At 38.6% G+C, this 24,451-nt stretch overlaps 1 protein-coding gene across 1 annotated transcript in view; it reads left to right on the plus strand.

The window, feature by feature from the left end:
• The window catches only part of pafah1b1a (platelet-activating factor acetylhydrolase 1b, regulatory subunit 1a), a 95,666-nt gene that overhangs the window by 36,247 nt on the left and 34,968 nt on the right, over positions 1-24,451 (plus strand). Inside the window, exon 3 of the mRNA XM_063031761.1 lies at positions 20,015-20,099. Within this exon, the coding sequence (XP_062887831.1) occupies positions 20,015-20,099 (85 nt within the window). The remainder of the gene's footprint in view (positions 1-20,014; positions 20,100-24,451) is intronic.

A 24,451-nucleotide genomic window follows, 5' to 3' on the forward strand; every position in this document is an offset into this window, starting at 1 on the left:
CTGTAATATCTAAAAGTCTATTGATCTGTCATGTATTCAATGACTGAGCTTCCACTGTGCTCTAATAGTGAATTTTAAAAACAATATGTTGAATTTTTTTTTGTAATTCTGTGTGGTATTGAATTAAGCTACTTCTGAAGGTAATTATACCCAGCGTTTATTACAAGTAGTTCTGTCAAATTATTCCAATATATACTTGCCCAGACTAGTTCTCCACCAGAAAAATTATATCCCATTTAGCAATTTGACTGCAAAGTATTGGATTTATTTAATGCTTACGTTTCAGATCTACTATTTTGAATATATATTGTTTTATTCCATTGAAGTGGTAGGAAAACACAAGGTCTTCATGCTTGTAACAGTTGTAGTAATAAGCAGTTGTATGTTCTGAATGCAGACAAAGATTCTTTAACTAGCCTTTTTAAGTGGATCCAAAATGTAGATGTAGATTGTGCATTGAAATGTTCAAAAACTGATTAACCTCAATCAAAATACTCACTTACTGTATAAAGTCATGTATGCCCCTGTTGATACAAAATAATGGATGCTGTTTTACTGTGATTGTATGGTAGATATTGTGTCAGATTCAGTGACATTCCAGCTGGCTATACATCCCTCCAATATCCATAATCTAGTTTGAACATAATCTGAAGAAATTTCCTATTTCAAATTTAATTGGAGGTGATTTTTGCCAATTAAGTGATGCTGTTGTTAGCCATTCCCTGGCTTTACGCTAGGTTACTGTGCATTCCTTGATCTTTGGACATTGTCTCTCTTTACAAAGAACAGGACCCATTATTGATACGGTTCAGCCAGACCTGTTATTGATTGATTGATACGGTTCAGCCAGACCTGTTATAGATTGATACGGTTCAGCCAGATGAGCTGATCATGGTTCAAGATCTACACCAAAGATACTCAAACCTGTGATAGTAGCACAAAAAGTTGAAAGGTTCAGGATAGGTAATTGCTTGAACTCAGAAGTGTAATATTGAGGATAAGGATGTTAAATGCATTGGAGAGTTTAATTTGATAGAGGTATCTGTGGAATTGTGATGAATATTGGTGAATATTCACTAGATGTAAGGTGTTAGGAATTTAAAAGTAGCAATAATAAATAAAATGGTTTTAAAGAATAGTGGTTTACATGTTATACAAATACTTCTAGCTATGCTATAAAGACAAGTAGAGGAAAACAGGACAAATGAGCTAAGTTAATACAATAACAGAAAATACTGGAAATATTCAGTAGTCATGCAGCATCTATTGAAAGAGAAGCAGCTACTGCTCCAGAACTGAAGGTTCTTTGACCTAAACATAAACTTTCTCATTCCACTAATGCTGCCTGACGCACAATGTATTTCTAGCATTTTTTTGTTCAGTTTCCCAACCTTTATACATTTTTTACTTCATTTTCCAGAAGCTAATTTAATTACGGGGATGGACTGCTTAGTAACATTAATATAAGCAAATTGATAATGAAGCTAATAATGCACTAGTGATACACTTCCAGGATCAGATGCCATTTCATGTTGACTTTTGGAAAGAATCGGTAAGAACTTTGCCCTGTGATCTTCCAAAGTTCTTCCAATTCGTTCGTTCATTCATGTAATATGACATTTATTGCCTATCCCTGATCACCTTTATGAATATGGTGTTAAAGTGCTATGAGCATTGCAGTCCTTCTGGTAAAAGTACTCTATGGAATTATAATTAATTCTTAGAGTTTGAGCCTGTAATGAGCTTGTAAATTTACAAAATCAAAGCAACATAGCCCTTGAAGCCAGAGAATCATTCTCAATGGTAACTCCAGTAAGCAGTTTCCTTCTTGAAATGTACATTGAGTAAACTGAGAAAAGAAAGTTGGAGAATATGAAACAATTAGCTGCATGTCATTTGTTAGAGAGTTACCAATTTGCATTTATCATGGAGTGGCTGAATGCCACAAAAACGGCTATCACAAATGAGTGACCATTGATTCGCAATTGGTAAGATTGTTTGGAGGCTTCAGATTTTAAAATATGACCAAATGAATGAGCAAGGTGATGTTTGTGGATGTTGGGGCAAACCCTGCTGACATGAATCAACTGTTCCAAATTTCAACCATTTAAATCCCTTTAAGTCTCAGAGCCTTGTGTTTGTGCGATCAAATACAGAGCTTGTGAGGCTTGCATCATAGCAGATGGTGGGCATCTGTCATTGCTCTAACTCTGGAATCTTCCTCTCCAATCCTATGCCAGATCAGACCTGGAGTAAGATCAGAATCCCAGTCATTTGAATGAGGATTCCCATCTTGCACATTAAGGAAATTAGAGATCATAGTTGATATATTTGAGCATCTTTTGCATTATTTTTGTAACTTTGCTTTTGTAATAGCAATTACATCCAGCGTAATAGTTACTGAACACCTCTGAATATCAGTCATGTATTACTCCACTCCATCTTGGCCTTCTGCCAAAGGGTCTCAGAACTACTGGGGCTTACTGTGAGATTTCATTACCAGCCTCCAAGAATGAAAGATTAGTGAAATCAGCTCCTTGAATCCAGATTAAGGGCTGCTACTAGGATCTTCTGAGCAGATGTGATCCAGCTGTAGTTAGTGTACCATTTCTAGAGAGTTCTTTCTTTTTCAATATTTTTATTGATTCTTACATAAAAGAATACAGAGTACAGTAAGATATATATTGATTACAATATATTGGAATCACAAATATAGTTTCATTACCCCATGTCCATATTTATTAAATTTAAACATAATATTGAAAAGATATACTTTTATTATACAAAAAAATCTAAACCCACTACCAAAAAAAACAGCTGTTTGGTTTAAAAAAAGGGAAAATCCTTACATAATAAAACATATTGTTAGCCAAGCTTAATAGCAAATCAAAGATTTTGAAAATAATTCAAAAAAAGTCCCCACAATGTTAAAAAATCTTGTCTAGGTTCAGAAATTGAACACCAAATCTTCTCTAAATTTAAACATGACATAACATCATTTAACCAATGAGCATTGGTAGGTGGAGTGGCATCCTTCCACTTAAGCAACAATGCCCTCCTGGCTATAAGAGACATAAAGGCCAAAATATGCAAATCATGTGACTCCAAAATAATATCATTTCCTCCAACAATACCAAATAAGGCAGTCAAAGGATTAGATTTAAAGTTTACTTTAAAAAGCACTGCAAAAGTTTGGAACACTTCCTTCCAATATTTTTCAAGACTTGGACAAGTCCAAAACATATGAAGTAGTGAAGCTTCTCCATTGTTACATCTATCACAATAGGAAGATGTATCCGGAAAAAAGTGAGAGAGCTTATCTTTAGTCATGTGGGCCCTATGAACCACTTTAAATTGTAGAAGGGAATAATGAGCACATAACGATGAGGTATTAACCAAATTTAAAAATTTCATTCCAAGTATCCTCAGAAATTGGAATCTGTAAATCTTGTTCCCAGAGATTTTTAATTTTGTCTAAAGGAATATTTCTCATTCCCAGCAGCATACCATAAATATTAGATATAGATCCATTATGGAAAGGTTTCAAATTAAAAATTGTATCAAATAAATTCTTATCTGGACTTTTAGGAAATGTATGTACTTGAGAACGCAAGAAGTCTCTAATTTGTAAATATCGAAAGAAGTGGGTTTTGGGTAGGCTATACTTAGCTGACAGTTGTTCAGATGAAGAGAGACTATCTCCAACAAACAAATCCTTAAAACATTTAATACCCAATCTATTCCACTCTTTAAAAACTACATCAGTCATAGAAGGTTTAAAAAAATAGTTAGAAAAAATGAATTTGAAAGTGAAAAACTCAATAAACCAAAATATTTTCTAAATTGTACCCAAATTGTCAAGGTGTGTTTAACTACAAAATTATCAGTTAAATTACTTAAAGATAAAGGAATTGAGGATCTGAGGAGAGAAATGATAGAAAATTTATGAACAGAATTAGCTTCTGAAGAAAACCAGACCGAACAGTTTCTAGAGAGTTCTTGATATCCCCAAAAAGATACCATCAGTCAAAATTAAATCTTATAGAAAACTGAAACCATACCTGGAATACTTTGATAGTTCGGAGCACCACATGTTAGGAATGATATGTTGACACCAGAATAATACCCAGACCCTGAGGAATAAATTATAAAAAACAATTACATAAACTAGGATTATATTTTCTGAAGTTTGTTCAAGTTCAAATCAATTGTCATTCAACTGTACACGTGTACACCGCCAAACAAGACAACATTTGTCTGGACTAAGGTGCTCAACACTGTACATATAATTCACACTTACAACACACAAAGTAATATTATCACTAGTAAAACAAATAATAAGATGTATGTGCAACACAAGTTTAAAAAGTAGTCAGTATAACGCTACTGGCACTTCATGCATGAGACCTGGGTGATGGTAGGGCAATCAGTAGTTTCATTTGGGGGGGGGGGGTGCAGCTTTTTCCTATCCTACTAGTTGTCCAAATGCTGTGATACCTTCTGCCTGAAGGTAAGGGGTCAAAGAGATTGTTGGGCAGATGGGAGGAATCATTGACAATGCTAACAGCCCTGCTCCTGATAATTATATCTGATAGATGGGGAGGGATTCCAATGATCCTCAGCAGTTCTCACAATCCTTCATAGGGACTTGCCATCAGGTGCCTTATAATTCCTGTACCAGGTGGCGATGCAGCTAGTCGGAACCCTTGTAAAAATTGTTTGTGGTGGGAAGTGGGGGGGAGGGGTCTCATTCACCTCAGTCTCCTCAGGAAGTGGAGCTGCTGCTGTACTTTCTTGACCAAAGAGGTGGTGTTGAGGGACCAGATGAGATCATCCATTTTGTGCACTTCCAGAAACTTGGTGCTCTTAATCCTCTCTACGGATCACCCATGCATGTGCAGTGAGGATATGGAATGACTGTCAAAACTTCAAAGATGTATAGAAGATGAGTGAAAACTTGGGTTTCTTGGGGATTATTGAGCTAAAGGGCTTAGCAAGCTTAGTGCAGGTTTTTGAGGAGTAAAGCTTGGGAACCAATTCTCAAAAGGTTTGTATAAATTTAGAACTTGTGCAAACAATGCATAATTTTGGGCTGATCTTTAATTTTAGATCTGAGATCTAAAATCTGAGATTTATTGTAAAGGTGGTATATATCAAGTAGGGGGAAGATTGGTTTATGAAGTTAGATTCAGATCAGCCATGATATTATTGAAGAATGGAACAAGCTTCATGCAAAACTTGCATCACAATAGTAGGCTATTTGGCCAATATCTGTGGTGACCAAGAATGAATCAGCTTCCAGCACAACAACTGTAGCCTTTAAATCATGGTTCCTCATGTACTTTTCAAATGTGATGAAGGATTCTGCCTTTATCGCCCATGTATGCAATGAGTTTCATATTCTGGGTATAGAAAAGTACTGCTCATTCCATCTCTCAGCTTTATGGGTGAAATGGCTTCCTGTTCCCACTATTATAGTATGATCTATATCTCTGGTGAAAGTACCCACATACTTGCCCCCATCAGGAATCACCTTCCCATCTGTGCAAGAGATTATGATTCCTACATTGGCCTTATTTGTCACACAAGAAGCCGCAAAACTAGAGTAAAAGAGTCCTTAATCCTAAGGGAGAGGCTGTTTCATGAAAGAGGAATATAGATGGAAATACAAGAAACTGGTGATGCTGGAGACTGGACCAAGAAACAAGATGTTGGAGGAACTCACCAGGTCAGGCAGCATCTGTATAGGGAAATAAATTGTCACTATTTGGTGGAGACTCATTTGGTCTGAAAAATGGATTCAAGTGAGGAGTGATAAGTAAGTGGCGAAGTGAAAAGTAGAAATAGTGACAAACACTGGGGATGGGGGTGATAGGTGGAAGCAACAAAGGGCTAATGATGGAATATGATAGGAAAGAAGGTGGAGTATAGAACCAGCTAAGGTCTTTGAGGATGGAACTAGTAGAAAAAAGAGAACTAATAGATTATTAGAAAGCTTTCAATAAAGTCACAAGAGGTTGGACAACAAAAAGAGCATGTGGTGTCGAGAGTAGTATATTGACACTAATTACGAATTAGTTACTGAAATGAAAACAGGGCAAGAATAAGCAAAAATAATGAGGAAAGTTTTCAGAGCCTGCAGAGGGACTTGGACCAGCTGGAAAAATGGCCTGAAAAATGGCAGATGGAGTTTAATACAAACAAGTGTGAGGTATTGCACTTTGGAAGGAGAAACTAAGGTAGAACATACAGGGTAAATGGTAAGGCACTGAGGAATGCAGTAGAACAGAGGGATCTGGGAATACAGATACAAAATTCCCTAAAAGTGGCGTCACAGGTAGATAGGGTCGTAAAGAGAGCTTTTGGTACATTGGACTTTATTAATCAAAGTATTGAGTATAAGAGCTGGAATGTTATGAGGTTGTATAAGGCATTGGTGAGGCCGAATCTGGAGTATTGTGTTCAGTTTTGGTCACCAAATTACAGGAAGGATATAAATAAGGTTGAAAGAGTGCAGAGAAGGTTTACAAGGATGTTGCCGGGACTTGAGAAACTGAGTTACAGAGAAAGGTTGAATAGGTTAGGACTTTATTCCCTGGAACGTAGAAGAATGAGGGGAGATTTGATAGAGGTGTATAAAATTAAGATGGGTATAGATAGAGTGAATGCAAGCAGGCTTTTTCCACTGAGGCAAGGGGAGAAAAAAAAACAGAGGACATGGGTTAAAGGTGAGGGGGGGGAGTTCAAAGGGAACATTAGGGGGGGCTTCTTCACACAGAGAGTGGTGGGAGTATAGAATGAGCTGCCAGACGAGGTGGTAAATGCGGGTTCTTTTTTAACATTTAAGAATGAATTGGACAGATACATGGATGGGGAGGTGTATGGAGGGATATGGTCCATGTGCAGTTCAGTGGGACTAGGCAGAAAATAGTTCGGCACAGCCCAGAAGGGCCAAAAGGCCTGTTTCTGTGCTGTAGTTTTTCTGTGGTTCTAAACATACTTCTTAGATTGACAGGCTGTAGCTAGTGGGGTACCACACTTGTGCTTGGTCGCAGCTATTCACAATCTGAATCAATGTTTTGGCTGAGGAGACCAAATTGCCCCCTCTTCCCTCCTTTCCAAGTGGAACTGAGAGTATGGAGGAGGATGGGGCAAGAATATGGCAGATAAGACATTGTGGGGAAAATTGTGAACATAATTGAACAGCAGTATATTTGTAAAATAATGAAATATTGTATCATTGTGAAGTTCGAAAAGACATGAGTGTGTTTGTATGCCAGTCACTGAAGGCCAAATTGCTGATATAGCAAAATGACTGGAACAACAAATAACATGCTAGGTTTGGTGAGGTATGTGTTTAATTTTTGAAAGTAAGATAATATTGCAATTGTGTGAAGTCTTGGTGAGACTGGACCTGCATTACTGTGTACAATTTTAGTCTCCTTGCCTAAGAAAGGACATGCTTCTCATAAGAGTGCATTGTTAATTAGACTAATTCAAGGGATAATGGATTTCATGGACCATATCTTTGAGTTCAGAAAAAGAGGTAATCTCATTGAAAATTATAAAATTAAGGAGATTAACATCTTTGAAACGGGGAGGATTCTCTTCCTGACTGAAGTATCCATAACAAAAGAACACAATTTTGAGAGTAAGGGTTAAGCCACATAGGAGTGAAATGAGAATGGTGAGCCTTTGGAATTTTCTGCTTGAAGGACTGAGCAGGCTCAATCATTGATTTCTGTATATTCAGGGAATATGGTTGAGAGTATTGGAAAATAGCACTGAGGATTAGATCTTGATGAATAGTAGAGAAATTTTGAAGGGCTAGTTGGTTTACTGTTACTTATGTCTTATGTTTTAAGTTTGTCTTAAAATTTGACTTCAGTTTTTGTTGGGAAATATGCTTTCAATTTTCACTTGAAGATTGTACATCCATTTTGGGCCAGAGAGCAAACGCTGTCAAATATTTATGTTTGAGGTGAGATCAACAAGGATCCTGTTATCATGAATTAATATCATGAAATTCCCTGAAGAGCATTGATTTTAACTGATGGTATAGTAAACAGTAAATAGAAAAAGTTGCTCCCAAGTAAGAAAAAGAGTCTGAAGAATGCTATGATTTGACCATAGATACATACATATTCACTACATAATTTTGTTTTTAAATGAAATACAGAGCACAAACTTAGTAATTTGCACTCAATTTTACAGTTTCAGCAACATTAGTTAGGAAGTTTTCCAGTTCTATGAAATGCACTGGTATCAATCAGTAATAGAAATCTTGGTAAAGAAATTGTGCATGTTTTCAGTCTATTGTTCATTGAATTACTGGGGAAAAAAGCTCTTTATTTCAAGCTCTCCTTTCATTTCTGAAGAAAATAAAGTTGTATTTAATCTCGTAGTCACAGAGGGAATTTGGTTACACACCATTCAGTAACAGTTGCTTGAAAACTGCTTGTGAATGTGAAAATACAGTAATTATAGAGCAGTTCGTAACTTTGCAATGCTTTTGACAGTTGTAGGACAGATCATACTGGCAATCAGGGTTTGGACTTGTGCTGTTTTGCCGATGATGTAATTGCACAGGGAGCAATATACTTCCTCTTAGTCATGCTGTATGATGACAATTGAATCCCTTGTTTCATTTGTAACAGTCTGCTATTTGTCTGTTGGCTGCCATTTCTTAAAACGATTGTAGCTGTATTCCAGCATACTAATGACTCAAGAACAAGGGAATGCATGTGCTTGTATTTAGGAATGACCTGAGCTCAAAATTGTAATTCCAGTTTAACATGGTACTTCATGTTTCCTTATTTGAACTTTAAAAAAAAATACAATTATTGTTCATTTGTAATCAATTACTCTCCAGATGTTAAGAATTGCTGTAATTTTAAGCTTTGATTGGTAATGTCTCCAGCTGGGTGTTACATATGCAAATACAGTGAATTTCACCTGTTGAAATTACAGTTGAGTTGTGAGAAGGAATGAGAGAAAGAAAATTCAGGACAGGATGTGTATTTTCTAATGAATAGCAATATTTTCCCAAATTTTGCACTATTTAACAGTCAGGGTCTGAGAGTGAATGGATTGTGAAGGTAATTAAAAAAACATTGCAGAGAAAAATATTTGGACCAGAAATTAGAACAAAATACTTCTCTAGTTCATTTAAAAAAATGTCTAATCCATTGATTAATGCATCAAGCTGATAATTGTAAATGTGTAAAATACTACTTTGGTAATGAATTGCCTGAATTTTCTGCAATAGTAACAAAATATCTGCTGGAGGAACTCAGCAGATTAAATGGTATCTGTATAGGCAAAGGTATAATCAGCATCAGATCTCAGAATGTGGAGGGAAGCGCTACCGGTTTGGTGCAGCTTAATAATTGAGAATAGAGTGACTTTGATTTAGGAGTGGAGTGGTTTAGATTTTCTTTTTCTGTAGTTTAAGTACTTTATTCAGGAAAAGTATAAGAGATGAGATCTAGTTCTGCAGAAAGGAAAATCCAAAGTATCGGGATATGGCAAGTTTGCTTGACTCCATTGTGTACAGCGATTAGGTTTGTTGCAAAATATTGGTAAGACGGCACCTTATATGCTATCATCATGCAAAGAAAGAGCAGAGGAATTTGAGACAACCACAGTTGAGAAGAATGCTCCATAGCCCTCCCCCCCCGCCCCCCCAGAAGTCGAAGGATTTTGTAAGATTGAAGCAGACTGTGTATAATAGTTGGTGCTCTCTAATAGCTCCTGAATTTATCAGACAGTGAAGAGTAAACCAGAGTTCTGAAATAACATATGGGGGGTGGCGTGGAAGTTCAAGTCTTATCCAGGCAGCTAAATATAAATTCACTCAATTGGGTAATGATAAAATTACTGGTTTGTTGGTTAAAATTTTTTTTTTTAATCCCATCTGCTTTGTATTGTTGAGAGGAAGTCTGATATCCTTACTGGTCTGTTCTAATTGCCATTTCTGAATCTAGGGCAATGTTGTTCATTCTGAAGTAGCTTATTGCTGTTTCGGAATGGGTAGCAATGGCTGATCTTGCCAATGATACCCATAATTGAAAATTGAATAAATAAACAAAAGTACCTTTAAACATAAAAAAATTCTAAGAAGTTTAATTGGATTTCCCCCTCGCTGAGGAATCTAGAACTAGGGGCTACAATCTCAAAGTAAGAGGTAGGTCCTTAAGGATGGAAATAAGAAATTTCTTCACCCTGAGGTAATTTTTTTTAAAGAATTCTTTCCTTCAGCAGGTTGTGGAAATTTTGTTGTTTTATCCCATTTAAAACTGCAATTGTTAGATTTATGAATATAAGAAAAATTATGGGATAAGGCTGAAATATGGTGTTGAGTAGAAAATCAGCCATGATTTGCGTTGAATGGTTCAGGAGGCTTAAGGGGCTAAATGCTCCTATTTATCTTCTAATGAGTATATCCACTGTGCAACCAAGATCGGAAGAATCCACAACATAAATCAAAGGAGCAACTCTTCAACCACTGGAGAGCAAGGATATCTCTGGAGTTATCACAGTCAGATTTGTTCTTTCTTGGAGTCTGTCATTGTTGCAGCATTAACTTTCCAAACCATGTCCTTTTGTCAGATGTTAGAGATGAAGTTGTGAATCTGTCACTGTTCTGTTCTGTTTTTCAGTTTACATTTGATCTCGTCTCTTGTTGGCCGGAGATGGTCCTGAGGCTCCCATTTGGTTTGTTGTGGGACAGCGTTGAGGATACTCAAGTCATGGATAGAGTCACAGTTGAGTGCTTCGAGATGCATTTCATCAAATGTGACTGTCTCTGTACCTTGATAAATTCTCCTCAGTGCATCCATGATTATCACTTGGTTTCTGGATTTCTGTGCTGTTACATTCACCATCTTGCTTTAGGTCACAGGTTTTTTGTAAAGCATTAGCCTTGATGCCTGGAAGGCTGTTTTGGTTTCTAAAACCATAGTGGACTTTCAATCCAAGAATGTCTGTTCAGTTATATTAGCTCCCGGATATCCTATATCACTTTTAATAAATTAACCTGTTGTATTTAGGCTTGTATTTTGGTACTGCTTTGTTTGAAGCCTAGTTATTAGAACTTTGTATTTTACCATCTAAAATTAAACATGGATATTCAATTAATGTGAATCAGTTTTGAATTTTCAAAACACAAGGCACTCATTCAATGTCACAAGTTTGTAATGGCATCTTGTAACCTTTCCACTTTTGCTGCATTGGCAGCATTTTTATTTTGGTATTTAGCTTCCCACCATTTTTTAAACTGAATTTCTTGTATTTTGCCCATATATTTCCAGCTAGTCAGAATTGGCATGTACAGAATAGAATTCCTGTCTCCCCATTAAGATTTAGTTCTTATGTTTGCAGAAGCAGTATGGAGTAGAGCCTGGATTTTTAGACCAGCAGAATACTAGTATTTTGTGATGTAATTTCAGTTAGAAAGAGCTGTGTAAAAGTCAGTATGTATCCTGATTGAATTACATCAGAATTACCAAGGCAATTTCTGATACTTATGATAGCACTTATTGATTGGCTTTTCACATACCCAATGAAACAGGGAAGTGTCACCCAAGGGGTTCTCACTTCTGGTTGGAAGCACCTGGGCTAAGATCACAGGGAGAATAGGTTTGAATGGGCATAATAAATTAACCATGATGAAATGGTGGAGCAGACGAATTCTGTTCCTGTTTTATGGTGGTCTACAAAGGCTTCCAGTTGAACATAAACACTTCAACACTCACTAGTCTCAATGATCTGATACTAAATCAGACCTTGCAGAGAATTGGAGTCTTCAGCCTTTGGAGTTGAGATTTCTGGATTGAGTACTAAGAAGAAAACTTGATCTTTTTGGTTGTTGTAATTCCTTGCATTTTATTGTACTCAGTTGATTTTTATGCTTGGATGTAATTTTAATATTCTTCTGTTGGTCACATGGAGACATTTTATAACTGTTACCTGGTCAGAAGCAAAAATTTCTGGAGCCAAGGTACAACCCTAATCTTCCGATTAAAGAATGATGGCACTGTTGATGACGCCTTCTATTATTTTCCTGTTGATTGAGAGTAGGCTGATGGGTGGTAATTGGCTGACCTGCCGTTGAGATCTCATTGCTGCCTGCTGGATGCCTCCATAAGTGAAGTCAATTTGTCTGGTTCTCTACATTTTGCACAGGTTATTGGAATTAGTACAGTGAGATGCATACTGTTCATACAAAGTGCATTGAGGTGGTACAAGATAAAACAACAGAATGCAGAACGAAGTGTAACGCCTACAGAGAAAGGCAGTACAGGTAGACAATAAGGTGCATGGTCATGAGGCAGGCTATGAGGTCACGAGCCATTTTATCATACCAGGGTACAAGTATCCCCTGAGCCCGGTTGTATGTACTTTCAGGTTTCTATATCTTCTACCTATGAGACAGCTGAGAAGAGAGATTATTCACAATGGGTGGAGTCTTTAATAATGCATAGACAGTGTATGGAGATGAGGCTGGTTTCCAAGATGTGCCAAGCTCTGTCCAAAACTCTGCAGTTTACTGTGGTTGTATGCACTACAGTTGCCATAAACAAGTTGTGATGCATCCAAATAAAATGCTTTCTACAGTGCATTGATTTAAAAATTGGTAAGTGTCAGTGGGGATGAGCCAAATTTCTTTAGGCAAATAGAGCCATTGGTATTTTTTGGCCACAGTATCTACATGGTTGGACCAGGTTAGACTATTGGTGATGTTCACTGCTTTGAACTTGAAGCTCTCAATCCTCTCAACCTCAGCACTCTAGATGTAAACAGAAGCATGTGCAATACCCCACTTCCTGAAGTCCGTGTTCAGCTCTTCTGTTTCATAAATATTTAGGGGAAGGTTGTTGTCATGACACCATGTTATTAAGCTATTTCCTTCCTGTACTCCGACTCATAGATTTTAAGATGCAGCCCACTGTGCATGCCATGGTTGTCTATAGAAATTTGCCTTGAGTCTTCAGTGATTTGCCGTACCTCTCCAACTCTTAATGATGCATAGCTCCTGGCAAGCCTTCGTTGTAATTGCATCAGTATGTTGGGCCTAGGATAGATCCTCTAAGATGATGATACCCAGGAATTTGACACTGCTCACTCTTTCCACCGCTGATCCCTCAATGAAGATAGGTGTGCATTCTCCCAATTTTTCCTTCTTGAAGTCTACAATCAATTCTTTGGTCTTGCTGATATTGAGTGCAATGTTGTTATTGTGACACTGCTCATCCAACCAATCTATTTTGCTCCACTTCGGTATCCGAGATTCTGCCAACAGTTGTGTCACCGCTGAGTTTATAAGTGGTGTTTGGGTTGTGTAACCAAACAGTCATAAGTGAAGACTGAGTAGTGTAGTGGGCTAGGCATACATCGTTGAGGTATGCTTGTGTTGACTATAAACAAGCCCATCTGTACTGGCTGGTTTCTCGATGAGAAAGTCAAGAAACCAGTTGCAGAGGGAAGTGTAGAGGCCCAGATTTCAAAACTTTTGAAGCTGTTAGGTTTTGCCTTGTCGGAAGTAATGGCACGCAACCCCTGCACAATAGTCTTCTGTAGGTCATACTTGAACTTCATTTGTGGTTCTGGATCACTGATCTTAAATGCCACAGATGTAGCATACAGCAGACTGTAAATCTCCTGATTCATCCACTGATCCACACAGTTCTTAATGAAGTCAGTGACTGGCATATTCATTTAGATCTGAAAATTAATCCCTGAATATGGAAACACGAGGAAATCTGCAGATGCTGGAAACTCAGGGAACACACACAAAAAAATGCTGGTGAACGTGGCAGGCCAGGCAGCATCTATAGGAAGAGGTACAGTCGAAGGGTCTCAGCCTGAAACGTCGACTGTACTTCTTCCTATAGATGCTGCCTGGCCTGCTGCGTTCACCAGCAATTTTTGTGTGTGTTCCCTGAATATGGTCCAGTCCACCAATTCAAAGCAGTCCTGTATGCGCTCTGCCACCAGCCATGACCATAAATAACTTTGCTGCCTTTACCACCAGTGCTGCCATTGTCAGACTGCGCCTATATGCCGTGAGTAGAAGTACAGCCAGGTAATTGAATTTGGCAAAGTGCAGAGATGTGTGATGGCACAGTAAGTGTTCTTGATGGTGTAGCAGTGTTTGCTCCTCTGGTACCACGGGTGGCATGTTGGTGGTTGTTTAATCAGTTTGTGGAAGTGTTGTGATAATTTCTGTACGCAGTCATAGAAGGATGTGTTTCAGTTTAGCCAAAAAGTAAGTCTTAATTTACTTTTTTTGTGGTGCTGTCTTTGCACAGCCTCTAGTGATCAAAGTAGTGTGCACTTTTCAGAATGAAGTTGTAAGGTAATTGAGGTTTGTTATTTCTTCCTCTGGAAAACCATGTTCAGTGACCATTTTTTTTCTGACTCCTGTTCTCTGTTGATCTAAGTGTTTCCACTTGTTATAGATAACTGTGCATGGGCATGCTTTATATAAAAGTATTTGAAATGTGAATTTGGGTCATTTGAAATCTTACCTAAATGCAGGTTTTTAAAAATTATTTAGATTGCTGATGTTGGAGTATCTTTAGTGTCTGTTGAATCCCACTTATCTGGAAATCTGAAGTGCTTTTATTTGCAATTGCGGCAAAAATGTGAAGCTTGTGTAAAAGTTACATACAGGTAGTTCCTTTTCACTGGCAGCAATTGCTAAGTTGATTTTTCTTTTTATTTTGATTGAGTGAAATACAAGCAGTATCTCAGTATAATATCTTGTATTGAAATTTTAATTCGTCAGTTTGGGGCAGTTATGTTTGCATGTTAGTTTTGCATATAGGTGTTCATATTCTTATGGAAGTTTGTATTGGTATAGTCTCCTTTTGTTCTTGTCCCAATGCAAGGAATCATTTTATCCTATAACAGTGCAGGATGTATTAGTTATGTTTAGTGCCCACAAGTTAACAGAGTATTTTTGGAGGAAAAATACTTTATACTTTATTGTCGCCAAACAATTGGTACTAGAATGTACAATCATTACAGCGATATTTGATTCTGCACTTCCCACTCCCTGGATTATAAATATTAAAAATAGTTAAAAATAGTAAATAATAAAAATTTAAATTATAAATCATAAATAGAAAATAGAAAAATGGGAAGTAAGGTAATGCAAAAAAACCAAGAGGCAGGTCCAGATATTTGTAGGGTACGGCCCAGATCTGGGTCAGGATCCGTTCAGCAGTCTTATTACAGTTGGAAAGAAGCTGTTCCCAAATCTGGCCGTACGAGTCTTCAAGCTCCTGAGCCTTCTCCCGGAGGGAAGAGGGAGGAAAAGTATGTTGGCTGGGTGGGTCGTGTCACCTCAGTATACCTCAGTAATATAAATATACCTCAGTATCTGGAATATGACTCTGCTTTTCGGTCTTAATCAAATTGATTAGAAACAAGCACCTGGTTTTGGCGGTGGTGGGTGTGCGTTTGGTTGCGTTCTGAATGTTGAGCCAGATTGCACCTTTCTTGTGCCGTCTTCAGTGGCTTGCTGGATGCAGTATCTTTTTTTTTATTTTTGAAGTGAAGGGATTATTTCCTAAAATACTGAGAGCACATTAATGAAAGACGCAACATGAAATGGTTTCCCCTTATTCTTACTGTCTCAAACTGCTGAGCCTTACTGGGGGAAAAAATATTAAAATTGTAGAACAATGGAAGACAAGTGCAGTTGGCATCAATCCTTATTCCTCCTGTCACCTAAACAGAACTTTTGTTAGAGTTGGGTGACTGGATACTAGTCAGTAATAAACCTGACGGGGCAAAATTCACTCATACCCAGTTTGATCCTTGACTCTTCACAGCTAATGGCACAGTATAGAAATCATACCTTTGAACATGTGGTTTTTGTGAATTGGCACTTTAGACATTATTTTACTGCTGCAGGGAAGTTAAATAAATCATTTTCTTAACGAGAAGCAATGAGATTGCAATGTATTTTGCAACAAGTATATTGCTAAGTGGCATGTTTGATTATGGCTTTCAGCAAACAAGTTGAAGAGATATGACCAGAGTTTGAAAGGATGAGCATTTATTTCATAGTTACATAACACGTAGTAGAGGGAGACTTTATCATTATAACCTTTATGTTGTATTAAAAAAAGATTTTCAGTCTTTATGAACCCGTCTGTTACTACACTTCTTGTCCACACTTAGCACCCCATCAGCCTTGCATCCAAAGCGTTATTCTCCGCAACTTTGCCATGCTCAATGGGATTCTACCACCTAATACATTGTTACCTCTTTTCTCCCCCTCCCCCGCAACACTTTACACAAAGATCGCACCCTCTGTGATTCCCCTGTCCATTCATCCCTCCCCACTAACCTCTTCCCTCACATAACCCTCAAGCCACAGAAGTGCTGCCACAACTCCTCCCTCCTCCGTTACCTCCATCCAGGGCCTCAAACAGTCATTCCGGTGAGGCAGTGCTTTTCTTGCAAATCCGTTGGGATCATCTGTTGTATCCAGCACTCCAAATGCGGCCTTCTCTACGTTGGTGAGTCACAACATAACATGGGGGACTGCTTTGTCAAACACTTCCACTTCATCTGCCAAAAGTGGAACTTCCTGGTGGCCAACCATTTTAATTCCTATCCCCATTTCAGTTCCAAATTGTCGGTCCATGGCCTCCTCTTGTGCCACAAAGAGGCCATTCTCGGAGTGGAAGAGCATCACCTCATATTCCACTTAAGTAGCGTGCAACCTGACAGCATGAACATCGATTTTTCCTTTAGTAATTTTTTTTTATCATCTCTTTTCCCTCCTCACTCCCTTCTGTCTTCTATTCCCCATTTTGGGCTCTTCACCTTCTCTTCACCTGCCTATCACCTCACCCTTTCTTCGATGGTCCACTCCTCTCTCCTTTCCAGTTCATTCTCTGGCCCTTTACCTTTGCCTGGCTTCACCTATCACTTTCTATCTAGTCCTCCTTCTCTTTCCCCCATCCACCCACCCCCACTTTTTTATTCTGGCATCTTCTTCCTTCCTTTCTAGTCCTGAAGAAAAGTCTCTACCTGAAACATTGACTGTTTATTCTTCTCCATATGTGCTGCCTTATCTGCTGAGTTTCTCCAGCATTTTGTGTGTGCTATACAAACATTTTTATTTTTTAAGAAAACCATGTATGCTGTAAATACCATAAGACACCATAATTAACCTTGACCTTTTTAAAGAAGATATTGATTTAATATCAAAGGATTTAAATACTTAACGTCAATGATGGCATCATTTGCTTCAACTGACCATTGGCTTGTAATCTTCAGCATCATCTACAACCTAGTTGCCATGTAAATATGGTCCATTACCACACCGGGTACAAGGGCAAAACTGCACTGTTCATTAGAATTGATGGCTGACTCTAAATGTGCTTTGCATTAGAAAACAAAGGAGAACATTGAAGCATGTCTTGCATTATTAGTGGCCATTAACCTGACAGGCATTTTGAGAAATGTTGACTGAGCAGTTGAATAGTTTAATTTATTCACACCTTGGGAGATTCTTTAAAGGTATCATAAATATTTACATTTGTGGGATTTGGGGGCAGTTTTACAAAATTGTTTCATCAAAAGAACAGTTGTTCACTAAAAAGCAAGAAGGGGAAACGTTAAGCTGTGCATACGAGGAAGTGTCCGGCTCCATCAGAGTAATCTAATTTCTCCTGGGTCTGGGAAGAGAAAATTGACTTTAGCTTTACTCTTGATTGCTATCCTTCAATCCTGCCAATAAAAGAAAAGTATACACAGTGGCTACTTTATTAGGTACCTCCCATACCTATAAAGTGGCCACTGAGTACATGTTCTTCTGCTGTAGCCCATCCACTTCAAGATTCGATCTGTTGAGCTCTGAAATGGTCTTTTGCACACCACTGTTGTAAAACATGGTTATGAATTACTGTCACCTTCCTGTCATCTTGAACCAGTCTGGCCAATCTCCTCTGACCTCTTTCATTAACAAGGTGTTTTCACCCACAGAACTGCCACTCACTAGATTTTTTTTAATTTTCGGCACCATTCTCTGTTTACTCTCGAGACTGGTGTGTGTGAAAATCCTAGGAGTTCAGCATTTTCTGAGATACTGAAACCACCCATCTCTTTGGCAAAGTCATAATAGAAAAGCAGGACTGCAGCCATAAAACAGCAACATGGTACCTGGTGTAAGCAGTCAAAATCTCTCAAGTTCTTTTTGTTTCGTGTCAAATGTTTATTTATATAAAAGATGTTTAATGTCATTTCCAGTACACACATGTAAAAGGGAATGATACAATTGTTACTCTGGATGCAATGCAGCACTAAAAAAACACAATAAGATGAAGTACACATTAAATGTTTAAAACACAATAAATATAAATACCTGTGATAGCTTATAAACATTGATTGTATATTTATTAAGTGACTCTAGGTTCAGGAGTATCTGTACATAAGGTGACTTAGAGGAAATGATAAAGTAGTAATAGTTGAGGGGTGGCTTAGTGGGCAGAGGTGTTAATCAGCCTTTCTGCTTCGGGAAATGTAACAGTTATTAACTCTGATAGTTCTGGCATGAATGATCCGCAGCCGACTTCTTGGTGAGAGTGGGACAAACAGTCCATGAGCATGGTGGGTGGGATCCTTCACGATGTTACTAGCCCTTACCATCACCTTTCTGAATGTTTGACCGTAATGGCTGGTAGGCCGGGGATCGGCTGTGAACCACAAGAGTGTACTGTGAAATACAGTGCCTTGGAAAAAGTATTCAGCCCCCAACTCTTTGTTCACATAAATGAGTATTATATCCAGGGATTTTAATCAATTTAACTGAGCATTTTTATTTGTGCATCACATGCTCCTTTCACAGTGGTGCCCAAAAAAATGGAAAATTGTAAAGCACGAAAAACTAAAATGCCAGCAGTATTCGCCCCCCTTTGCTCAGTACTTAGTTGAGCCACCTCTCACAGCTATTACAGTCAGTAGTCTTTTTGGATAAGAATCTATTAGCTTTTCACAATGTGATACAGCAAGATTTGCCCATTCCTCCTTGCAAAATTGCTCAAGCTGTGCCAGATTAGTTGAGAACTATGGTGAACAGCAGCTGGCGGTGTTTGATCAGGTTAAGATCAGGACTCTGACTGGGCCACTCAAGGACATAAATTTTCTTCATTTGAAGTCACTCTGGTAGTGTGCTTTGAGTCATTCTCCTGCTGAAAGACCAACTTCCTCCCCAATTTAAACTTTCTGGTAGGCCTAGCCCATCATTCCTGACCAGATTTCCAGTCCCTGCTGTAAGAAGAATTCCCACAGCGTAATGCTGCCTCCATCTCCCTTTACAGTAGGGATGGTATTACCTGGCTGACGTACAGTATTAGATTTACGCCACATGTACCACTTTTTTTAAAGTCTTGCCTGTCCTTGCCTGTAAAGACTTGGCAAAGTGTCATTTAGATGGTACTGTAAAGATGTGGAAGTAGATCTTGTGGTCGGATGAGACGAAAGTGGAACTTTCTGGCTTCAGCACTAAGTGGTGTGTAAATCTAATAGTGCACATCAGCCACGTAACATCATCCCTACTGTAAAGTATAGTTGAGGGCTGAATACTTTTTCAAAGCACTATGATAAATTTTGAAGAGCATTTAGCATTTCCTGAGTCATTATTTATTGTCAATAAAAATATTGAGGTGTAATATCTAGGTCAATTCATAGAGAACATATTTACTCTTTATCTTACTCGTATTGCTGTGTCAGCATTTCTGAGCCAAGTCGTTGCATAAACATTTTGGAAGGGGAACAATGTATGAGAATGTATTACGGTCATGCTTTGTATAGATAGACTTTCAGACATACAGTGGCTGTATTGCATCTCTTGTTTCTTAGACGATAGGCAGGTCCTTAATGATTTATTGATGATTTTCAAAATGTCATTTTAGATTTTGACATAATCGACAGTGCTAAATTGAAGGTGGTTAATGTCCCTTTTTAAAATTCAGATTTGGGTATTTTTCAGAAATCGAGCTATAGCTGACTATCTTCGTTCTAATGGCTATGAAGAGGCTTATTCCGTTTTTAAGAAGGAGGCAGAATTAGATATGGTAAGTCAAATTGGTTTGTTATTTAATCAAATATGTAAAACTTAATATTGGTGCCTGGCATTTCTTGAGCATTTAAGCAATGTGATGACATTCCCTTAAGTGCCTACATACGACATTGATGGAGCTGAGACAGTTTCATCTGTGGCAAAAGGTTCTTCAGTCAAAAAATTGGTTTCTAATGTTAAACGATGTTGAGACTGCTGTGTCTGTAGCTACCAGGAAGGATTCATTTCTTTCTTTTTAAAAAAAATCTGGAATTTAAACATAGTTGTCAACAGTATGCATATTCTTTGAGCCTTCCGTTATTGAAAATATTTAAAGAGATTATGAATACAAAGGAGTTGCTGACCAACTTCGATTTTTCATCTGTGTTAGGAAAGGGGGTTGAAAGTAAAAATGAACCAGTTTTGGCTGGTACAAGCAGTTCTACACCTTCAGCAGTGTTTTTGGATGCTTCATTAAATTGTCCTAAGAAGATGAGTTTTTTAATGAACTATCAAGTTTTGTCAGTGTCTTCCAGTATATCTACTTAACTGTTAGTGCCCCATCCCAACTCATCACGAACAAAATGTTGGTTCTTTTGAAGCTTGACTGCTAATTTCTGTATCATAAGACCATAAGACAAAGGAGCAGAAGTAGGCCATTCGGCCCATCGAGTCTGCTCCGCCATTTTATCATGAGCTGATCCATTTTCTCCTATTTAGTCCCACTCCCCTGCCTTCTCACCATAACCTTTGATGCCCTGGCTACTCAGATACCTATCAATCTCTGCCTTAAATACACCCAATGACTTGGCCTCCACTGCTGCCCGTGGCAACAAATTCCATAGATTCACCACCCTCTGACTAAAAAAATTTCTTCGCATTTCTGTTCTGAAAGGGCGCCCTTCAATCCTTAAGTCATGCCCTCTCATACTGGACTCCCCCATCATGGGAAACAACTTTGCCACATCCACTCTGTCCATGCCTTTTAACATTCGAAATGTTTCTATGAGGTCTCCCCTCATTCTTCTAAACTCCAAGGAATACAGTCCAAGAGCGGACAAACGTTCCTCATATGTTAACCCTCTCATTCCCGGAATCATTCTAGTGAATCTTCTCTGTACCCTCTCCAACGTCAGCACATCCTTTCTTAAATAAGGAGACCAAAACTGCCCACAGTACTCCAAGTGAGGTCTCACCAGCGCCTTATAGAGCCTCAACATCACATCCCTGCTCCTATACTCTATTCCTCTAGAAATGAATGCCAACATTGCATTCGCCTTCTTCACTGCTGGCTCAACCTGGAGGTTAACTTTAAGGGTATGAGGACTCCCAAGTCCCGTTGCATCTCAGAACTTTGAATTCTTTCCCCATTTAAATAATATCTGCCCATTTATTTTTTCTACCAAAGTGCATAACCATACACTTTCCAACATTGTACTTCATTTGCCACTTCTCTGCCCATTCTTCCAATCTATCCAAGTCTCTCTGCAGACTCTTCGTTTCCTCAGCACTACCGGCCCCTCCACCTATCTTCGTATCGTCAGCAAACTTAGCCACAAAGCCATCTATTCCATAATCTAAATCATTGATGTACAATGTAAAAAGAAGCGGCCCCAACAGTGATCCCTGCGGAACACCACTGGTAACCGGCAGCCAACCAGAATAGGATCCCTTTATTCCCACTCTCTGTTTCCTGCCAATCAGCCAACGCTCTATCCATGTATGTAACTTTCCCATAATTCCATGGGCTCTTATCTTGTTAAGTAGCCTCATGTGTGGCACCTTGTCAAAGGCCTTCTGAAAATCCAAATATACAACATCCACTGCATCTCCCTTGTCTAGCCTACTGGTAATTTCCTCAAAAAATTGTAATAGGTTTGTCAGGCAGGATTTTCCTTTAAGGAATCCATGCTGAGTTCTGCCTATCTTGTCCTATGCCTCCAGGTACTCTGTAACCTCATCCTTGACAATCGACTCCAACAACTTCCCAACCACGGATGTCAAGCTAACAGGTCTATAATTTCCTTTTTGCTTCCTTGCCCCCTTCTTAAATAGCGGAGTGACATTTGCAATCTTCCAGTCCTCTGGAACCATGGCAGAATCTATCGACTTTTGAAAGATCATCGCTAATGCCTCCGCAATCTCCACAGCTACTTTCTTCAGAACACAAGGGTGCATTCCATCTGGTCCAGGAGATTTATCTACCTTTAGCCTATTCGGCTTCCTGAGTACTTTCTCTGTCGTAATTGTGACTGCGCACACTTCTCTTCCCTGCCACCCTTGAGTGTCCGGTATACTGCTGTCTTCCTCAGTGAAGACTGATGCAAAATACTTATTCAGTTCCTCTGCCATCTCCTCATCTCCCATTACAATTTCTCCAGCATCATTTTCTATCGGTCCTATATCTACTCTCACCTGTCTTTTACTCTTTATATACTTGAAAAAGCTTTTAGTATCCTCTTCGATAGTATTTGCTAGCTTCCTTTCATAGTTAATCTTTTCCCTCTTAATGACCTTCTTGGTTTCCTTTTGTAAGGTTTTAAAAACTTCCCAATCCTCTCTCTTCCCACTAATTTTTGCTTCCTTGTATGCCCTCTCTTTTGCTTTAACTTTGGCTTTGACTTCTCTTGTCAACCACGGTTGCATCCTTTTTCCACTCGAAAATTTCTTCTTTTTTGGAATATACCTGTCTTGCACATTCCTCATTTCTTGCATAAACTCCAGCCACTACTGCTCTGCTGTTTTTCCCGCCAGTGTCTCTTTCCAGTCAACTTTGGCCAGTTCCTCTCTCATGCCACTGTAATTTCCTTTACTCCACTGAAATACCGACACATCAGATTTCGGCTTCTCTTTTTCTAATTTCACAGTGAACTCAAATCATGTTATGATCACTGTCTCCTAAGGGTTCCTTCGCCTCAATCTCTCCAATCACCTCCGGTTCATTACACAATACCCAATCCAGTACAGCCGATCCCCTAGTAGGCTCAACAACAAGCTGTTCTAAAAAGCCATCTCACAGACATTCTACAAATTCTCTCTCTTGAGATCCAGTGCTGACCTGATTTTCCCAATCTACTCGCATGTTAAAATCCCCCACAATTATCATAACATTGCCCTTCTGACAAGCCTTTTCTATTTCCAGTTGTAATTTTTGTAGTCCACATCCCTGCAGCTGTTTGGAGGCCTATAAATTACTGCCATCAGGGTCCTTTTACCCCTGCTATTTCTTAGCTCAACCCATAAAGATTCTGCACCTTCCGATCCTATATCACCTCTTTCTAATGATTTAATATCATTTCTTACCAATAAAGCCACGACTCCCCCTCTGCCTACCTTCGTATCCTTCCAATACACCGTGTATCCTCCTTGGATGTTTAGCTCACAGAGACATGCATCCTTTAGCCAGGTCTCAGTGATGGCCACAATATCATACCTGCCAATCTGTAGCTGTACAACAAGATCATCCACTTTATTCCTTATGCTGCGTGCATTTAAGTACAACACCTTAAGACCAGTATTTGATACTTTTTGCTTTGATTTCACTGCAACTTTATTGCACTGCAACTCATCCCAATGGCTACAAATTTGCCCCATCACCTGCCTGTCTTTCCTGACATCTTTACTGCTCACTGTCCTGTCCTTCAAGGCATTTTGGCAATATAGTATCCTGTGTAGTTGTCATCTACATAATTTTGTGGTTCTCTGCGACCCAGCAAGTTTAGCTTAAAATTCTTGATTTGGGGCTTCACCCCACATGAGCCTCATAATCGTTGACAGCCTGTATCTCTACATTTCATCTGTAGAAACAGATGGCATTGATGTCTGCTTTGTAGGTTTTCTCTGGATCTTGCATTGAGAGTTACCATTTTTTTTGCCTCAAAAATCTCTGCAAATGTTTTTTCACTGTTTCGGGACTGATCTCTTTCCTACGCAGTGTGCATTATATTCTAAACTCCATTGAAATCATCAAGTGTTGCAGGTGTGATTGACTGCTACAAATTCACAGATCTCTTGAATGGAAATACAAAAAAAAAGAGCTATGACAATTTTTTGTTCAGCTTGTTTGGAGTTTTATTCCGATTTTGTAGTGAGTTTGTGTTGGAAATTGAACAACAAAATGAGAAAATCAATTTTTTTGGATTTTGAAATGCCGTGCTTGTCCATGTAAAATTGATCATTGTAGAAATGGCCTTCCAACTTTACGTATATCCTGATAAAAACAAAATTAGTTCACCCAAGAAACATGGATATCAATCTTGAACACAACTGATGTTTGTGCTTGAGACTGATGTTTGTGTTTGAGTTTTCCCAGATGATCTCAACCATGTGACACCATAAACCAAAGCCAATGAATTGTGTCACATGGAT

The sequence above is a fragment of the Mobula hypostoma genome, chromosome 23 (assembly GCF_963921235.1).
Source record: "Mobula hypostoma chromosome 23, sMobHyp1.1, whole genome shotgun sequence".
NCBI lineage: Eukaryota > Metazoa > Chordata > Chondrichthyes > Myliobatiformes > Myliobatidae > Mobula > Mobula hypostoma.